The 19175-nt window shown below is 39.1% G+C and overlaps 1 protein-coding gene across 9 annotated transcripts in view; it reads right to left on the bottom strand.

The window, feature by feature from the left end:
- Window positions 1–259: 259 nt before the first annotated feature.
- adgrb3 (adhesion G protein-coupled receptor B3) overlaps window positions 260–19175 on the bottom strand; it is a 124426-nt gene continuing 105510 nt past the window's right edge. For 5 of the 9 annotated variants that reach the window (XM_008429847.2, XM_008429848.2, XM_008429852.2 and 2 more), the window contains 12 exons: window positions 15338–15488; window positions 13440–13509; window positions 12961–13027; window positions 11337–11440; window positions 10581–10679; window positions 10120–10291; window positions 9891–9986; window positions 7459–7498; window positions 4753–5432; window positions 4594–4629; window positions 3654–3758; window positions 260–1331 (listed from right to left, as the gene is read on the bottom strand). In XM_008429847.2, coding sequence (XP_008428069.1) covers window positions 1143–1331; window positions 3654–3758; window positions 4594–4629; window positions 4753–5432; window positions 7459–7498; window positions 9891–9986; window positions 10120–10291; window positions 10581–10679; window positions 11337–11440; window positions 12961–13027; window positions 13440–13509; window positions 15338–15488 — 1809 coding nt within the window. In that variant the 3' untranslated portion in view covers window positions 260–1142. The remainder of the gene's footprint in view (window positions 1332–3653; window positions 3759–4593; window positions 4630–4752; window positions 5433–7458; window positions 7499–9890; window positions 9987–10119; window positions 10292–10580; window positions 10680–11336; window positions 11441–12960; window positions 13028–13439; window positions 13510–15337; window positions 15489–19175) is intronic. The other 4 variants (XM_008429849.2, XM_008429850.2, XM_008429853.2 and 1 more) reach the window with 3 other exon arrangements.

Raw genomic sequence — 19175 nt, 5'->3', positions numbered from 1 at the left:
ATCACTTTGATTTTACAAGAGACGGTCGCTCTGACCAGAAATGTTTCAAATGTTCCAGTTTTAGTGCATTTCACCCAGGAAGATCATAAGTGGTGCACGGCAACCTCGTTTCATTTCCCATTTAAATAACCATTTTCATGTGTGTAGCTAACTTCCTCTTTACTTCGGTGATACTTATTTGTTTCAGATGATGTCTCATTCAAGGTGAGTGATGCATTTGACAATCAACACACAACATAAACTTGACACGACCTCTGAAGCAGTACGAACATATTTCCTCTTTTATTTACATTCCTTTTCAAATGTTAACATTTTTCGCTATAACTTCTGGTCAAGTTGGCATTTTTTTTTTCCTCATTAAAATAAATTGGCACAAGTAAAACATATGTAGACAAAAGTTTATTTACACCATACAACATTTTTGTTTTTAAATATTTTATACAGAGCTGCAGATGAGAGAGCTTGCTGGGATCCTTCAAGCAGATTCTGCAGTATTAAAGTTGTGAAATATATTATTTATATAAAAGTGAGTATTATCTTTATTGCATTTAAAGCAATGAAGAATGTAGCTTGACAAACATTCATTTTAATATGACAGGAAAAAATCCTCTTTGCCTCCCATGTTTTTATATTATAAAGTAAAAAGTGTAGTAATGGCCAAACGGACTGTTATAAACTTTTTAAAAACTGCATAAATATATACATTGTGCTCCCAGGTCCAGTTTTAGGAAATCAAAACTAGACCCGATGAAGCTGGGACGACATGGCATGTCATTTGCTTTGTGAGGCTTCATTAAGAGAGTTGTTGTTGTTGTTGTCGTTTTTTTCAGCCAATTCCTCCACAGATAATTGGTAACACAGGATGGTAAATATTGTACACCAGGCTGCCCCACACTAAGTACACTAGTGAGAATACAAAAAGTAACACTGATGTTTTTATCCCTTTTTTTTTCTTTTTTTTTTCCCTCTCTCCCCAGTCCTTATATTGTATTGGCACATTATGTCCCTGCCACACTCGTAAGATCCAGATATGTTTGCCAAGGCTGTTAGAAAAGTCTGTTGCTTTAATCAGTGCAAAATACATCCCCTTCTCCTCCTTTCCAAGTTTGCATTTTTTTCCCCCTCTCCATCTTCTTCACCCTTTACACTTCTGTCTGGAAGTCTCCTTCCTGGACATCTAAGGGTAGGTTGACACACTTCTCCCACTCTGCAGCCGTCATCTCCAGTGAGTCCTTGGGGTCGGATTCTAGTACATTCATAGTGGCGTAGTTCTGGTACTCACAGGCTGGATTGTAGCTCTCCCATGGATTCTGTTTTGGCATTGCCTTGTCCTGCGAACACGGCCAACAGCAGGTGTTGTTAGTAGCATGACATCCTCAGCAGCTTAACTCCTACTTATCTCTCAAAAATGTACTTTTTTTTTTTTCCAGTGAGGTCAGTTCATTCAGAAGGGCATTGTATGAGTTCCTAGCATTGCTAATTGAAAGTAATGAATTAATGCTGGGAGAAGCATCGAATAACAAAAAGATAATGGCAGTGTATTAAATGGGAACATGCGTACTATTAACATGGAGCAGATCTCTGCTTTCCTCGGCTCAGAAACTAGAGCACTGGATGTGTTGCGTGTGTGAGCCATTCATTCGTCTGAATGCGCTCTCACTGACAGTCCCAAAGACATTAGTGCAAATAAGGGAAAGAAGCGACTCCCCATCAGGGAATATAAAATGGATACTAATGTTTGCTGCCAGCTCTGCAATAGATTCATTTGGGGGGGAAAAGGAAAATAGGGGAAGCAAGTAGTTATCGTTTTCTACAAAAAAAATAAATAAATAGAAAAAGGTGCTTGCACTGTATCTAGGCAACGGTCCTGAAGCTGCATTGTACTGCAGCGGTGACTAAAACTGGGAGGGTGGTAGTATGAAGTCAAAAGGCTACTATTTATAGTGATGTAAAGTAGTTTTAAAAAGATATTTCCCTGTTTTTGCTTTTCTGTTATGCCTCGATGTTTTCATATCATCAGGTACATTTTGACATCAAAGATATTCCGAGTAAATGCAAAATGCAGTTTTGCAATCATGATTTCATTTCTTTTGTAGGATTTTTAAAATTCAGTCACAATGGATGGTTTTCAAGCACTAACATCATGCCAATTTTTTGTTTTGTTTTGTTTTTTGAGTCAGTCAGAGGTGGACTTGCGAGAGAACTTCAGGTTACTGTCTCACTTCAGTTTGCTCGAGCCTAATGTCACAAACTAATGGTTTGGGATTTTCTGGTACAGAGCAGAATTTATGGTTCCATCAGTTGTGAGAAGTAGCGCAGGCCCTGAAGTAGCACTGCAGTCAAAGACCATCACACTGCTGATACAAAAACAGCACTTTGCTCTTCTTGGCATCGCTGCTCTAGTTTTACAACAGAGTAAATTAGAGGACCATCTCCCCAAAGCATTCACGTTTATATTTTCTCTCCACAGAATATTGTTTCGACCTTGGAACTATCCTACGCACAGTATCTTTAACCAGTCTCTTTCTTTTTGCTGAATCATGAATACTAACCTGAGGTGAAACAAGGATGGCCGGAAGGGCTTTAGATTTTGTTTTGTCACCTTTTGTGATCGACTGGAGAAGCTGCTGATGCAGTCTCGTGGGAAGGCTCTTCATTGCTACGTGTCTTTCCCTTTGATGAATAGCAACTTTCATTGTGGTTCATTGGCATCCCAAGAGCTTATAAATGGCTTCTACATGTCTCAGAGCAATCAAACCTTGTCTCAGATAATACAACTGAGCACAAATGCCCCAAGAAAATGTGTTTAACACCCTGTTGTTTTATTATTTAACAGGAGGGGTGATTTCTTTTTCAAACAGTGTCAGATTAGGTTGGATGACTTTCTCTGCTTTGGTAAATTAAATCATTTAAAAACTGATTTTTGTATTTACTCAGGTTATCTTCGGTAACAACTTTATTTGAAATGCTGAGGTGAGGCAAAGAGCAAAAACAGAAGTAATTTATCTTCACAGCGCTGTATCTGATATGGCTTAAGAGTTCGGGGGAAAAAAAAAAAAGCTCGGCTCATCTCAAACAGATGGATTAAGTCTGATGTCCCCATTGTCTACACATCGAGTCAGGTGTGTAGACAGATGGTGAGCCTTTTGGTTTGCAGCAAGGTCATGAGGTATTGCATAATTAGCCCGACTTCTTAATGGAGTCAAGTCCCACCTCCCACACAGTTGCAGAGAGAGACTCCCCTTATTAGGCTAATACTTGTGTAATTGCTGATATAATAAATAATCTGCCATGCATTAATGAATAAAAAAATGATGGGTTTGCTAAGTAGATAAATGTGCATGTAAAGAAAAGTGCATTTATGGGCCTTGCATTGGAATGGATGCACTCCACTATAGCAAAATTGCCAAAGATTGTGTTTTTTTATTTCTCTTATTTTTCTTGAGACTCGCCTTGTTCTTCAAGGCTTTTAAGAGGCAGCCCCTCTGCTGATTGCAGGCACATTAGATGTAAAAGGCACACTTTTGCTACATAACCACTCATTTGCACAATCACACGTAAATGTGTCCTGCACCAAATATCTAAATAGATCATTTGGATGTTGAGATCTTTATTTAGCTGACAGCCACCCCCCTGGGTTTCCTGTTACTCACCATGCTGCCCATATTTGGTATGTCTCGAAATCGGTCCAGGGTTTGAAATTTCTGATTCAGTTCCTGGAACAGCTCCATGTGTCTTTTCCTGGTGTGCATGACTTTCTGCAATGGCAAGGGTTTTTGCTTTGGTATTGACAGCCAATAATGGAAATGCATCTTCCTCTCCACCCCCTCCACCTTTGATCAATTTGTTAGTGTCATGGTAGTTTACTTAGAGGCCAGGTCTGAAACAAATTTACTTTCCTCTGCATACACAAGAATGACTGCCAAAATAAAGGAAACACAGAGATAACTTAGATAGGCTTATGGGACACCTAATGCTTAAACATAATTGTTTTGTGTTAAGCCACCTTAATTATTGCTTTGTTGGTGTAAAGGAAATCCTTTTGATAAACCTTGGCACAAATCTTCCATTTGAAGTGTTTGTGTGCATCTAAGCTAAAAACGCAACCAGAGCCAAAGTAGCTGCCGGAAGCAACATGTTTCCCGTGTTTTGACAGAGATTACAAATTATATATGCAGTAAAGCTTTGACAATGCAAAAGGAAATACTAAAAATCTGCCAAGGGGGGTTTGATTATGTACTTGCAAACCAATATTTTTATTGCTGACCAGTGATAAAATCAGATGTGAAATGTGCAAATGACTTTAAAAGCATACAGTTTGAAAATCAACATATAGCTAATGGATGAAGGAGATGGAGGAGGATAAAATGTTGATGAGAGCTACTGCCCTGTTTGTCAGCTGACAGCCTTGCTTTTACTTTAACTACACAGTAAGTCTATAAATCCCGATGAGTCAAGGCTATGCTACAGCAATAAGCTTAAGAGGCACAACAGACACTACTAAATCAAAAGGCTAACACAGCCGCAAAACAGCCTTTTACACATAAATAGCTAAGCTCGACTTCAGGAAGATTTATCTTTTTTTTTACGTACCTCAAAGTCTAGATCGGAATATCTCGACTTTCTTCTCTGTTAGGACAAAAATGAAAGGAGTCATCTTAGTAAGTCATCAGAACACTTCAGCAATAAGACAAATATTTGGCAAGGTGGAATTTGGTGCTGCTTGTGTTTAATCCGCATGACAACATGTACCTCCAGGGAGCTCATTGATATCGTGGAGCCAGTGTCACTCCGAGATAGGCCCCCAGTTTCCTCCATTTCTGCAAGGAAGTTCTTAACAGCTGTGCGAGGTTCAAAGGGCAGGGTTTGCATCTGCTCTGGAGCACTAGGATACTGGTGCTCCAGGTTCACATTCATGTGGTCCATGCCCGACGGGTTGATATTGAAGTCAGGGCTTATCTTGTAATGCTTTAGCCTCTCGTGGGGCAGCGTATCCATGGCAGCGGTCATCTTGGGCTCCTCTTTAATAAGAGTGGGCAGGGTGGCCGACCCCGACACTACACCCGCCGAGGCGCGAGGCATCACTATGTAGTCCGTCTCCATCATTTGGCCCTGCATCGGGCGGCCCTCCATGTCGTGGACGCCCATGTCGTGGTCGCTCTGGCGCATGCCGTCGTCGGTGCACAGGTAGACTGTGCGGCGCATGTCGGCATTGCTGTCAGACATGCACTGGTCTTTCAGGTCGCCAATTCCTACTGGCATGTGCAAAGCTGAAGGCTGCTGGATTATCACTTTGGAGATGATGTTGCCTGGCAACGTGGAGTAGTTGAGGCCCTCAGGCACTTTCTCATCCTCGTCATCGTTGAGGGAAATGCGGGAGAGCGTGCCTGTTATGGTGGCGGCACGACACGAGCCCATGTCCTTGTGGAGCGCTGGAGGGCAGGGCGATACAGATATTAGTTTGTTTGCCGAATCAAAGGAGCTTTAATGTCTTAAACTTTGCAAAATGACAAAAAAAGAACAATCAAAATACAAATCAATATTCGTGATCCTTAAGGGAGGTGGTAGTGTCAAGGGAAAACTGCGATCATAGAACGAGTAACTATGAAAATGCTCTGAGTGTGATATTATGCTAAATACAAAAAGATACAACAACACACTGAAATCTCAAGAGAGTGTTGCTGTAAATAAGAAAGTAGTTTCATTCTCTCCTTGAAATCCCCTCAGGTTTGCTAATGCTAAGTTGGTGATGACCTGATAAAGCACCACACCACATTTTTGCAACATTTGCAAAAATGTTGATTCTTTGTCATATTCTGTCACATTGCAACTCAGAACTCTAATGTATTTACATTGTGATATCACATGACAAAATAACACAAAATACTGCATACTTGTAAAGTGGAAGGAATACACTTTTTCTCTTGCCGCTCTTTTACAAAGTTCACATTGTGACCAAAAACGTTGGGGCCGTAACTTTCTCGCAGCTCCTCCAGAGTTGCCATGAGCCTCTTTGCTGCTTCTCAGAAATGCTGTCCCTGCCTTAAACCTTAAGACTTTCACAGTTTGACTTTTGAGAAGAGTTGGCTACACTGGATTTTATTCAGGCTTATAACAGTAAAAGTGGCTCAATCTGTACAGATGCCACATTCTCAGACTTATCTGTAAGAAAAGACACTTTTGTCTTTCTCACCTACTTCACAGTCGTGTGCTGCGTTAAATCCAAATTAAATGTATCGAAGATTGTCATGGTGAAATTAAAAAGTTCAAATGGGTGCAGTGCCTGTAAAAAGTATTCACCCCTGTGAATGTTTTAACCTTTTTTTTTATGATGTTTACAAAGCAATCACAACAATCGAAATGTGCCTTTTATGACAACCCCCCTCACTCTCCCCCAGAATAATTACAAAATAACAACAATTACATAAAATATTTTACATAAAGCATGTGACTGCATAACTATTCATGCCCTTTAAACTGAATGACCTAATTGAACAAAGCCAGCCAGTTGGAGCCCTGAGTGCAGTGACCGTGTCTTAAGTGATTGTAATATAAAGACACTTGTTTCTGGCTGGTCACTCCACTGTGTAATCATTGTTCCTGGCTGCCATTACAGCATGAAGACAAAATAAAATACCAAGCAAATTAGACATGAGGTTATTGAAAAGTCAGGGGATTGGATAAAAAAAAAAAGGCTAAAACACCCAAGGGTTTGAATATTTTTTATAAGCACTCTATGAATAACTTTTGCAGGACATTTCATTCTTAAAGAAACACCTGTTTTCTTTCACTGTCATAAACATAAAAAACTGCAGACTGACAGGATTTTCTGAGCAACGTACCTCTGGACAGTTTTTATTTGGTCTCAAATTTGGTCATGATTTATAAATGACACCTGTCAGCTCAGCCTCCTGCTACCAGGTACAGCACATCCACTTTAGCTCGCAAGACAGCACCATGTAAGTCAAGCATGCCAGACAGCCGCTTTAGCCTCAGTATCTCTCTGAGCTCTGAATAATGGTCAGCATAGTAATTCCTTTAAGCTCCATTTAGGATGTGCTCTTCACTGGTTTAGAAGAGGCTGAAGACAGATGATGCTTCAGTCTAGTGCCTGTTGCTACTCTCATTTATATTGGGGGAAGCTTATATATGCTTTTCCTGTTGATAGTTCTCATTTTTTTTAAACGTTTCTAGTGATTAATCCTATCCCTTTTCCATGACAACATTAATGTGTAAATAAGAGAAATATAACAACGAATATCAGATATGCGAAAAATACTGAGTGCTCCAGTAGTTTTGTTTCTGATGTTTTGTTCTCACAATAAAGTTTGGTGTTTTCGGAAAGTTCCTGTGGGGCTGTGTTGGTTGTTACATAACCTGGGCTGTTTTCTTACTGTTTACACCTTTTTCAACCAGAGCTAGGGGAATCTTGTTAGTAAGAGACCATATGTTCTGTACCTGATCGGCAGGCGATGTCCACATCTTTCTCAAAGTCTGTCTGTAGAAAGAGAACAGTCGACGGTAAGTTTCACCTCATATATTATACATTTTATTCTGAACAGTGTTTTCCACGTTTATGTGTGCAGTCGGGTAACATGATTTTAAATGCTTTAAGTTAGCTAGTTTTGTTTTTATTGTAACCGGATTTAGTACAACTGAAAATAATTTGAAAAATGTGACCTGAAACTGGAGTTAAGTGGGGAAAAAAAACATTAATGTTAAGAAATTTATTTTCTTTTAACATCCCCGGGGGTTCCATCTGTCCTACAGGATATATCAAACTAAAACATTTTTAATACATCAAATCAATCAATCAATCAAATTTTATTTGTATAGCACATTTCAGCAGCAAGGCATTTCAAAGTGCTTTACATAATTAAAATAAAAACAGAAATAATCAGTGAGAAAGAGAGAGATTTAAAAAAAATAAAATAAAATAAAAATAAAACAAAAAAACAAAAAACATTACATCATTAAAACGTCGAAAAGAAAGAAGAAGAAATTAAAAACATTATAGGACATAAAAAGATGGAAGACATCAAAACCGGCACTCTAACCCTAATTTAGCCATAAGCAACTCTAAACAGGTGAGTTTTAAGTTGAGATTTAAAGGCACCCAGTGTTTCAGCTGTTTTACAGTTTTCTGGAAGTTTGTTCCAAATCTGTGGTGCATAGAAACTGAATGCTGCTTCTCCTCGTCTGGTTCTGGTTCTGGTTCTGGGGATGCAGAGCAGACCAGAACCAGAAGATCTGAGGGGTCTAGACTGTTGGTACAGTAATAACAGATCTTTAAGGTATTGTGGTGCTAAACCGTTCAGAGATTTATAAACTAACATCAGTATTTTAATACATACGTTCCTGAAGTTGATAGGAGGGACATTACTTGTTTAGTTTTTTTTTCCTTTTAGGTATAAATATGGCATGACACAGGTGCCCATTTCTCTTTTTTATTCTTCAAAATGAGAAAAACAAGAGAACATGTTATTCAAGTTTTAGGGTGTCTTCATGAATAAGGAAAAGACTTTGAGAAAATAGTTATTCACCAAACTTGTTGAAATATGTAATGAAAATATTTTTAACACCAGATCTGAGATGATTTCAATGACCACAAGAAACAACAGAGGGAGCCATTTTAGCCTCTGTCTAAGGGGTTTTAACTACATCAAAAAAGACACAAAAAGGCAGCCTTTCACTTCTTTTCAACATTTTGATATAAACTATATAAAAAAAAAAAAAAACAAACGTTTATGGAAAAATGTACACACAATAATTTCAGCTGCCTCTCCTCCAATGACTCAACAGATACATAGTAGCTTAACAGTTTGATACATTCAATAAAAGGAACTCCAAACAGGGTGAATTAATATTTTACTTCTTCACAGCAGCGGATCAACAGCTGGTAGCCTTACTGTTTTTTTTTTTTTCCTTTTTCTCTTTTTCAAGCAAACAACAAACCATCATACAAAACCAGATTGGCATAGTTAAGCAGTACTCAAATCTAAACTGCTCAGCTAAGCACACAGGATTTCACTTTTTAATGTTTAAATTGTCAAAATTAACCCTCTAGTGTGTTCCACCACTCTCAAAACTCTCAAATTTAATGTGACAAAGATACTAACATTTCATTGTTACTGCAGCAATAGAATTATGGTCCTACATTGCATCTTTAACCAGGATCTGCCAATAAATGTGACGGGTGCTACATGCTGTGCAAGAAAATAAAGCGGCAACTCAATCATAGCAAGCTATAAAAATCAATATACATTTATTATTATTTCCAAGTAGCCGAAACAACATTAGTTCTTCCTTTCTGCTTCAAGGAAAGAAAAATAAATGCAGCTGAAGCAGTTGCAAAGCTTTTGTGCTCACTGCTAACAGACTGTATGTCAGCAGCCTTGACACCGTTCTGCTAATGTGTGAAAACTGTACCACTCAAATGGCTATGATAATCTTAATGGCAGATCATTGCTTTGAGTTGCCAATGGTGGGACTGTGTAGCATCAAAATACTGTTGTCCTGTTCCAAAGGTCAGGGAGGGTAGCAGTCGCCTGCTTTCCCATGAGAGGAAAACAAAGAGATGCAGGTCTTTCCAAAACTAATGCCTTTCATTATGGTCAGAAGTTTTACCTTGCATGTTGTGGCACATTTGTGGTATTTCTTTTTCTTTTTTTTTTTTTTATCTAAGGAAAATAATGTTACATGTCTAGTTGATGAAAACTAAAAATATGAACAAAAATAAGATAATAGAAATACAAAAAGCAAATAATATGTTTATTCAAGGTCGCTAAAGAACAAAAAGAATGGTGGAAGTGTTTTATATGTAACAAAGAAACATTGGGTCAAATATCAGTCTCTCTAATGACTGCAGATAACAGGGTGACTGTGCCTACCATTATCTGAGCATGCCCATTAGGGAAGGTTCCTGTTGCATCACCACTGATTGGATCTTGACAGTTCCTGAGCCGGCATCTGAAAGCGTCTTGCACCTAAACATGAGAGGAATTTCAGTGTGAATAAATTTACTTACCCAGACAACGACAGATTTGATTGTTCCAGCAGGACATTTGCTTTAAATCCCCTGTCAGTAGTAAAGGAATAAACAAGGCGGATTGAGTCTACCTCTCTCCGTAGGATGCAGTGCACCATCACAATGACGAACCCCTGCAAGGAGTCAAAGACGGCAAAGAGGATCTGGAAGAGAATGGAACGCTTGTCCGTCATGGCGAGCACGGCGGACATCCAGGTCAGAGCCAGCAGAGGTAGGACGACACAGGAGCTCCACAGCGACGCCCTGGAAGAAGAGAGGAAGGATTTTTGTGCGGGAGATAAACGAGATAAGGTCTGGAGATCTGAGTTAAATCTCCATGACGACCTCTTTCCTCCAGAATGATGGTGGGGTTTTGCTCTGCATACTGATGTTTACGTAAGCTCGTTTCAAAAGCTCCCCCACACTGTGGTTCTGAGGTACTGTGGGTGCATCTGGAAACTGAATTTAGCGCACCCTGCAGTGGACACCCTGTACATAAAGAAACTCCCCGCAGCATCGTTTTATTGATTCACAGACACTGACAGGCACTTACATTGCATTGCTTGCTGTTGTTGCTGATAAAGCAGTTGTTGATACAACACCGCATTTGGCACACTTGAGAGTTAATCCTGTATGCGGCTCACTCATCTGTCTATGGGACACAAGAGACATTGGGACAACATCATGACAAACAACTCTGACATCCACCTGACTTCTCTTTTCCTCCATCATCCTGTAAGAACAGTATGGCCGGTGAGTGTGTGGGTGTTAAAGTCATTTTCATCTTGGACTCATTCTGCCAGAGAAATACAAAGCCGTGTCACTCCCAAGAGGGAACTAACCTCTTTATGCCTCTAATTTACTTCTTTATTTTTTCCCAACATAAAATAAAAAAGTAGGTGCAGATCTCCATATGTACATGAACATAATCAAAGCATGCGGTATTTTTACAATCATATTCAAATAATTAGAATTTGTTTCAGTAACTCAACTCAGTGATACACATTATATGGATTAGTTATACACAGTCTGATGTATTCAACCCTTTCTTTCTGGAATTTTGTTCCAATTTTGTGCTTAATTTTGTGCAGCAAATTAAAACATGATATTTAAGATTAAAATACTACATCAGACCAATAAGCACGTTTACAAATTTTGTTTAATGCCTTCTTAATGGTTGTTATTTTTCAAAGGTCACTTTTATTCTGGCAAACAAGCTTCACTGGAGTAGACATTCTAATTTATTGAATATGACTGTATTTCGAAAAATGTTAATATTCAAAAATGAAGAAGAAAAACTGGTACTAACAAGGATGTGCTGTCATACCCTGCACGGTGCTTCAGCTTCTTGTCCAGGATTCCATCTCTGGACACTAACTTATTGAATACCAAGATACCGATCACCATGTTGACCTGTTAGAAGAGAGGGAAGCAGAACATGCACACTCAGACGACTGATGTCATTATTCTGCAAAGAGCTTTGACCTCTAGCTTCTGTTGTTTGCTCTTCTCTATGACATTCCAGGCAATGGATGAGACATGGCTTGCACACTCATCCCATCCCGGTACCCCGAAGAAAAAAATCTGCCTGTCAGATTGGCCACATCACACTCACAAACTTCAGTTTATTTTCGGGGAATTTTATGGGTTCGAGCAACATAAAGACGGAGATAGGGAACAGACACATGACTGGGTTATAAAGCCTGAGCTCTAAATAAATCATGAAGAAACGTTAACTGCTTGATTTAAAAAAAAAAATAGAGTATTACTTGATTACTAACCCAGAAAGAGATGGCTATTCACCAAAGGGGACAGGTTAGGCAGATACATCAATGCAAAGCTGAAGCATGGAGGTGGCAGCATCTTGATATGCGCAAAGATTCACCTTTCAGCAACAGAGCTGCCCTAAATATAGTAAGAGTTGCAACTGACTATGTAGATCAAAGCGTATTTGGCAGTGAGAATAGCCAAGTCAAAGTTCAGACCAAAATCCATCTGAGTATTTAACAGTATTTGAGTAGTCATGTTTCCAGACATTCTCCATTTAATTTGACTGAACTTTAGAAGAATAGCAAAAATGTACTAACCTTGACCCAAAAATAACTACAGAGGTAATAGAAATACACCTACGTCATACTTCAGTTTGTGCCTTCAAAAAACAATGATGTTCTACTTTGTGTTGATGTAGCCCATAAAAAGCATTCAAATGTAAAAGAAGCACTAAAGCACTAATAAAAGATATTCAAATGTTCTCCCAACAGGAATTATGGTATTTGGTTGCTATAAGAAGCAGTGGAGGTAAAGCATCAGTACAACTACAACTCGTTAACTCTGTGGCATGATATTCTCACTGCAGATGGTCAGACGGGAGCTTGTGTTCCTCTGAAGTCCGTCACAAAAGAAAACTACAGCCAAGAAAGGCTTAAAAAGTGTTAATTTTGATTTTCTTCACTCGAATCAAATTCTACCACAGTATGGAAGCCCGACAGTGAAAAATAGCATTACGTTTCTGCCATCTGAGTAATTTAGCAGTCTGGATAATGATGAGTCTGTGGGTCATTTTGTAATTACAACTATGTAAATATAGGGCAATTAAATTAGCCTCCTATATGAGACGCTGGACAAATCTAAATCATAAATACTTAATAACCCCATTGCTGCATGGGAGACTATTATATGGTGAATAAAAAGGGATTATTTGAACACAGGGCCTGATTGAATGCTCATTACTTTGACTTGGAAACCACATCACAGTTAAACAGCAATCATATTGAATCATGGCTAAAACAAATGAACGTTATCGTTAGTTAAAATGCTGTTTCATTGCTAATAAAATAACTGATGAAGTGACAAATACATTCACATTTTTATGTCGATTGTATTATATAAACAAGCAAAGCGGGATAAAGCAGACATCGGTAACCAAGACGTACCAAAACAACAGCTGCCGCGGGTCCAACAAAGGCATACAGGAGCCCACCCTCCAAGGAGAGCCAACAGCTGCGGGGGAAACAAGGAAAAAAACAATTAACTCCCACTACAGCATTAACTTCCACGTTAATGGTGCACTCCAGCACACCATTGTTATTTTGCTCAATTGTCAGCGGAGAGGTGCCATATGTTGTTACTCCACACCCAAAGTTTCACAGAGCAATAAAATGCTAAGGAGATTTTAAGCAGTGTTTATGCATTTGGTTTCCAGCAGAGAGGCAGCTCACATGAAATTGGGGTCTTGCTGTGCTATTTTGAAATTTGATTGGGTTCATGGGACTTTGTTTATGGCTCTATTTAGGATAAGTAAGCCACTGCAGAAGGATTTGATCATTATTCTTAAGTGTTGCCATGAACCCAACGTGTCTGTGTGCGGAATATTAAAAGAGAGGAGTGGGGGGAAAAAAAAGCAAAAACTTACTATAAGGGTGTTCCGTAGCCTTTTGTTTTAGTGAATCCCATTGAAATGGCGACAACTAAAGCTGGCAATCCTTAAAAAAACAAAACAAAAGAGAACATTAAATAGTTACTTGAGCAGTTTAACTCACAAGAACATAAATGTACTTCGGTGCAACCAAAAAAGAAGCAAGGTGATGTACCTTCCAGTCATTAAACAAAGTGCAGCTAAAGTGATTTCATTAGCGACCACAGCATGAGGCTATGCAGACATCTGAGAGTATATGATCAGCTATATACATTTCACCGTTTTACTCATTATATTGTAAAAATCCCATTAAGAGTTGACGGAAAAAAGACTGCATGGCGCTTTAACAAAATGGCAGTAGTGCATCACACACAGGAAGCCATGTAGCTAGATTTCATCTCTGTATTGTGAGAAATTTCACCACTCTCCAACCCTCCCACCCCTTTCCCTAGCAATAGGAATAGAGATTTTCTTTTTTTTTTTTTTTTTGCTATGTGGCTCCTCATTATGGATCAGTGTAATTGATTCAGTCTTCACTATTGTGTGCTCGGAATATTAAAGCGTTTCCTCTCCGAGTGGCGCGGGCAGGTGCAATTGATGTAATCAGTTTCCTGGAGGCACGAGCCAAAGACCCCGTGGCCATCCTGTGCCTCTCTGCAGTGCTGAAGAGGTAAAGTGTGCTGAGTGCTCACAAGCACGCCATAAATCAGAGCGCGGCAACAGCGCGGTGTGGGTGCTGTACTGAGGCAAGCTGAATTAAGACACGAACGGTATTCTTTGGGCCGCATGTTGCTTCACGGATGATCTCTGATCATGTCAGCGTCTCCTGTTTGGTTACATGTCAAAATCGCTGAATGTTTTTCCAGGCTTTGTGCGGGCATGCCTTTGTTTTTCTTTTTGTTGTTTTTTTTCCATATAATTTTCATGCATCTTTTCTTAAATGTTACTTGCCTGTGGTTTGTCTTTCACCAAAATGCCTGCTTATGCTTTTTGTAAGCAGCCCGAGTGATAGTAAAACAGCCTTTGTCCATGTTTTGCAGCAAGCAGTGGCACTGCAATGACTAAGAGAGCCTTGTTTGTTGCTAGGTAACAAGAAGAATGAGAGTGGGCTCTTTCATAATCAGATTGATTTTTTTTTTATTTTTTTTTTTAAGTAAAGATTTCTCCTGTAGTCTGAAATAAGGAGCTATTTGGACAGGGGATTCAGACTGACATTTATCACATGAAGGAGAAATCTTTGCATTTTGATACAGATAATTTGCCTGTCAGGGTTTATTACCAGATGTGCTTATGTGCTAATATTTTGCACAGTGTTTTTTTTTTTTTAGAATCTGCTATGTGCAGATTATGTTATGCTGTTTGATTACAACCAACTGCATTTCTTTCACAGAATATAAAACAAAATTGACTATGAGACTCCATAAAAAACAGAATTTAAACTTTCTTATACTTAATACTGCTTAAGTATGTATTTATTTTCCTCAAAATGTTAGATGTTTAAACCCCAAACCATATTCTGCTGCAGTGTACTGTAAATGCCAGGCTCCCACCCTCTCTATCAGACATAAGGTCATTGCAACCTGCTACAGTACAGGAGAGCTGCACCAACACTCCCCCACCCCGATCCCTTCTCACATACACATGCACTCTCTGCTCAAGGCCGGTCTATTTATCCAGTCCTCTGAGAGCTTGACTGAAGCACAAAGGAATCACAACAAAGAGCCTGACAGAATGAAGATCCAGCCGCCCTACAGAGACGACGAGAGCAGCACTCTGAAAAGACGCACAGTTTGCTGTGGAAAGACACCTCGCCGAAAGCTGCTGCTGCTGCTACAAGAAAACAGCAGCTATAAGAAGTGACGTGAGGAGTTCGGTGAAGTGAGCCTCTCACTCACCCCAGCCAAGACACAGGAAACGCTTCCGGATGAGCCTGGTGCGAACCTTCCCTGTCACCGCCATGTAGGACTGCCAGGCTTCCGTAAGGACCCAGCAGAAGGAGGCGAGGAAGAAGAAGTGCAGGAAGGCAGTTGTCATGATGCACACACCCTGTTGATGGAAGAAAAAAAAACAAAAAAACAAGCGTCACAGAGATTTCTTTTAATGAGTGTGGGTCACCTTTAATCCACTGTGCACACTTATATGCAGCTCTAATGCCGCTAAGAACACAAAATAGTTGGTAGCTCTCAGATTTGTAAATATTCCTGTAAACCAAGACACTCCCTGCAGATACACAGCAGTTACATTAATGTTCCTTCATTTCTTGGAAGTGCCCTTCGATGAGCATGTGCAGTCATGTAGTAGATGTTGATTATGGCTCGCAGCTAATCAAAACCCAGAATTCAGTTTTTCGGAAAATTCTATGGTCACATGGATGCAAGGAAAAAACAAAAAAACAAAAAACAAAAAAAAAGTTACTCAACGAATAACCACGTACTTTACAGCAAATAGACTAAATGCTTGGCTGGGGCTCCTTTTGCATGAATTAGTGCATTTGTGCTGCATTGCATATAGGTGGCCAGCATGTGTTAAGGAAGCCCAACTTGGTTTATCAGCAGTTTTCAGCTTCTCTGTATTATTTGGTCTGCTGTCTCTCATGTTATTCTGAACAATACTCGGCATTTTCCAGTCAGGGGTTTAGGTTAGAGAGTTTGATGGTCAGGCAAGCACACATATACCCATGGCCATTAAAGCAGGTGTGGGTACTGTTGGCAGTGTCAGCAGGTGCCAAAACCTGCTGGAAAATGAAGTCAGCATCACCAGCAAGCATGTCATGATGCTTGCTGGTGAAGGCATGAAGCGCTCTCGGATTTACTGGTGGACAGCTGGGCTGACGTTGGACTTGAGAGAGCACAAAGGACCAACACCAGTAATTGACATGGTTCCCCAAATCATCACTGGGTGTGGAAACCTCAAACTGGATTTCAAACGACCTGGATTATGAACTCAGACTCAGCTGTTTATTTAGAAATGATTTATGCATGTTGTAAACATCTGTAGGTTTTAGGACTCTCTCTCTTTTCCACAAACATTTCCAGTTTGTCTTCATTTTTGTTTATAAAACAATGACATATTGGAAATTTTGCTCTTTGTCTTCCTGTGCACTTGAGCTACAATTGAAACAAACTTACAACCTACTAGAGACTACATTTATACATTAAAACAGTGAATTACTTTCGTATTATTTTTTTTTCTACCTAGGTTGAAACATTTTGTGCAAAGAATGAAACATGGCATCGGTTTGAACTGCAAACACCAGAGGTGCTGAAGGTAGTTCAGCTCAAGTCCCAGCCAGACAAGCTGACACAGAAAGCGATGGCGTAGCATTCCTCTGCACTAACCCTCATTAGTATGCTGGGGATCCCACCTGGAGGCATGTGAGCCAAGGTCAAGTGTTTTACACAGACAGGAGGAGGGAGGGTGGGAGCTACAACACTGCTTAAAAAGAAACAGAGTGCATGTGTGGTATTTCGAGGCTTGACAACATTGCATCATTTTTCCATCTTTGCTCCACATGATTGTAAGTGAGTATTTTTGAAATTGTGTGTATTATACTTTTTTGAGTATAACAGGTGTTTATGGGGCAAAGAAATGGAATCCCATTACTTTACAAATGGAGCTAAGAAGCACATTCACATTCCAGACGGTCCACACCATAATGTGAGATCTACCATAAAGTTTACATTCCTAAGGCGGAAGCCATCCTAAATCCATGAATCCCCTGCAGTGATCAAAGGGTTCACACAAGTCAATAATCCAGAGTTAGTTCATTCCTGGGAACGATATTCTCAAGAGATATTACTAACCTGCACATTGGTATTAATATAGACAAACACTTAAATAGATGCATGTATTAACTTTGAAGACTTCAACTTAAATCTTACAGAATACCAGAACTCGGCTGTGCTGTGAATTTTAAAACTATCCAAACGTCTTGATTTTACTTCTACCTATGGTAAGTGAATAACTGTGGAATAAAAGTGTAAGGAAAAGTTTACAAATCATTTTCACAATGCTTTATAAAAAGAGAATCTAAAAAGTGTGGCACCCATCTGTTTGAAGTCCTCTTTATTACTTTGATAACCCCAAAATATAACAACTGCTTTCAATTGACTGTAAGTTTTTGATGGGGAATAAAAGTGTCGTTTATCTTTAATTGTACAGTTATGCACTATTTCGTGTTGGTTAATCAAATAAAATCCCCCCAAATACATTAAGTTTGTGGTTATAATATTACAAAATTAGATATAATAAAATTAACCATTATAAGAGGTATGAAAGACAACTTGCAAAATTACATTTTGTCTATGTGAATTTACAAATTACTCTAAATCATAATGGTATAAATATCAACACAGACCTTAATAATGTCTCTAAAATATTATCAAATATTTAAGGACATGTACATTCTGAGGCAAATACTAGAGTTTTTTTTCTGTTTTATAAATATTTTAAAGCAACAGATTTCATCATGCTTTTGCATAACAAAATTCCTAACTATAGATATTACATATTGTTTAATAAGCTAGAAGTAGCAAATAGCCTTTAACTGCAGTGAGGAATGTTAAGCAAACATCAATCATGTTCAGGATGGACCTGGCTCAGTGTGATGCCAAATTTATGTTCTGATTTTAAGGTTATCAAACAAAAGTAAAACCATGTTAGTTTGGTCGCCATTCTGCCTCTCAGACTTTCCCCTAAAGCTAGCTCTGATGTGGCTGCTGCTCATGTGCTGTCCATGGTGCTGAAAATAGAGCCTGCCTTGTTACTTGGAAACAGGTCATTTGCAACTGTTATGTTTCACGGTTCACTTGGATGCCTATGCTATCCAGCCTCATTATTCGAGAACAATAAAACAGTTTTTTTTTTTTTTTTTAGAAGGGAGAGAAAGATACAACATGGCCACATTGTGGTAGCACAGATTTGGAACAGACAGTCATACCAATAAAGAGATATAAACCGATAGTTCACTTTGCCCTTTTGAAAGGCAAATGCTGGAAGATGTTGAGCACACTGTGTCGGTATCCATGGAAACAAAGGCACAGAGGAAGAGCCCATATTAAAACGTGGCAGGGCTGATAGACACAGAGGTGAGGGGAGGCAGTGACGGGGTGTCTTCAGGCCAGCTCGGTAATGCCAGTTTTAGATGAGGGGAGAAAATGTGAGGAATTTCTTTTCTGTGGCTTCAATAAACTCCAAAAGTTCAGCTAAGACCTTTCAGTTTTTATTCTCTCCCAGATATTAAGAACTGAAACTATATTGTAAAGCGATCGAAAACAAAAACAAAACAACAACAGCAGTGATGGATTATAGTAGTAAATATGGACTAAGAGAAGGCTGTGTTCCTATGACACACAAATGTAAAATGTGTAGTTAATTGAAATCATATTGTTGGATACTGCTAGTTGAAAGCACTCAATGTATGCCAACTGTACTTCCAAAGGAGAATTATTTCTACAGTTTAGGTTTGCTAACACAGATATTAGTGTGCACTAGTCAAGACATCTTGAAATCTTGAATAATTATCCAAATCTCATCCAACAATGGAAAGAGTACAGCTGAGAAGACATTGCGGACCAACTTAACTGAAAACCCCACCAGGGAGATGATTAACCGGAGAAGGATCCAAGAGTACCACAATAACCCTGGACGTTTGGTCTTTTGATGGACACTACTGACTGAGGTATATTTCCAAATAATGACAGCTGCAATGAAATGCACATCTACAAAATAGAA

The sequence above is a fragment of the Poecilia reticulata genome, linkage group LG15, assembly GCF_000633615.1.
Source record: "Poecilia reticulata strain Guanapo linkage group LG15, Guppy_female_1.0+MT, whole genome shotgun sequence".
Lineage (NCBI taxonomy): Eukaryota > Metazoa > Chordata > Actinopteri > Cyprinodontiformes > Poeciliidae > Poecilia > Poecilia reticulata.
The sequence above is the reverse complement of the archived record's forward strand: the minus strand, read 5'-3'. Positions and strand labels throughout refer to the sequence as shown.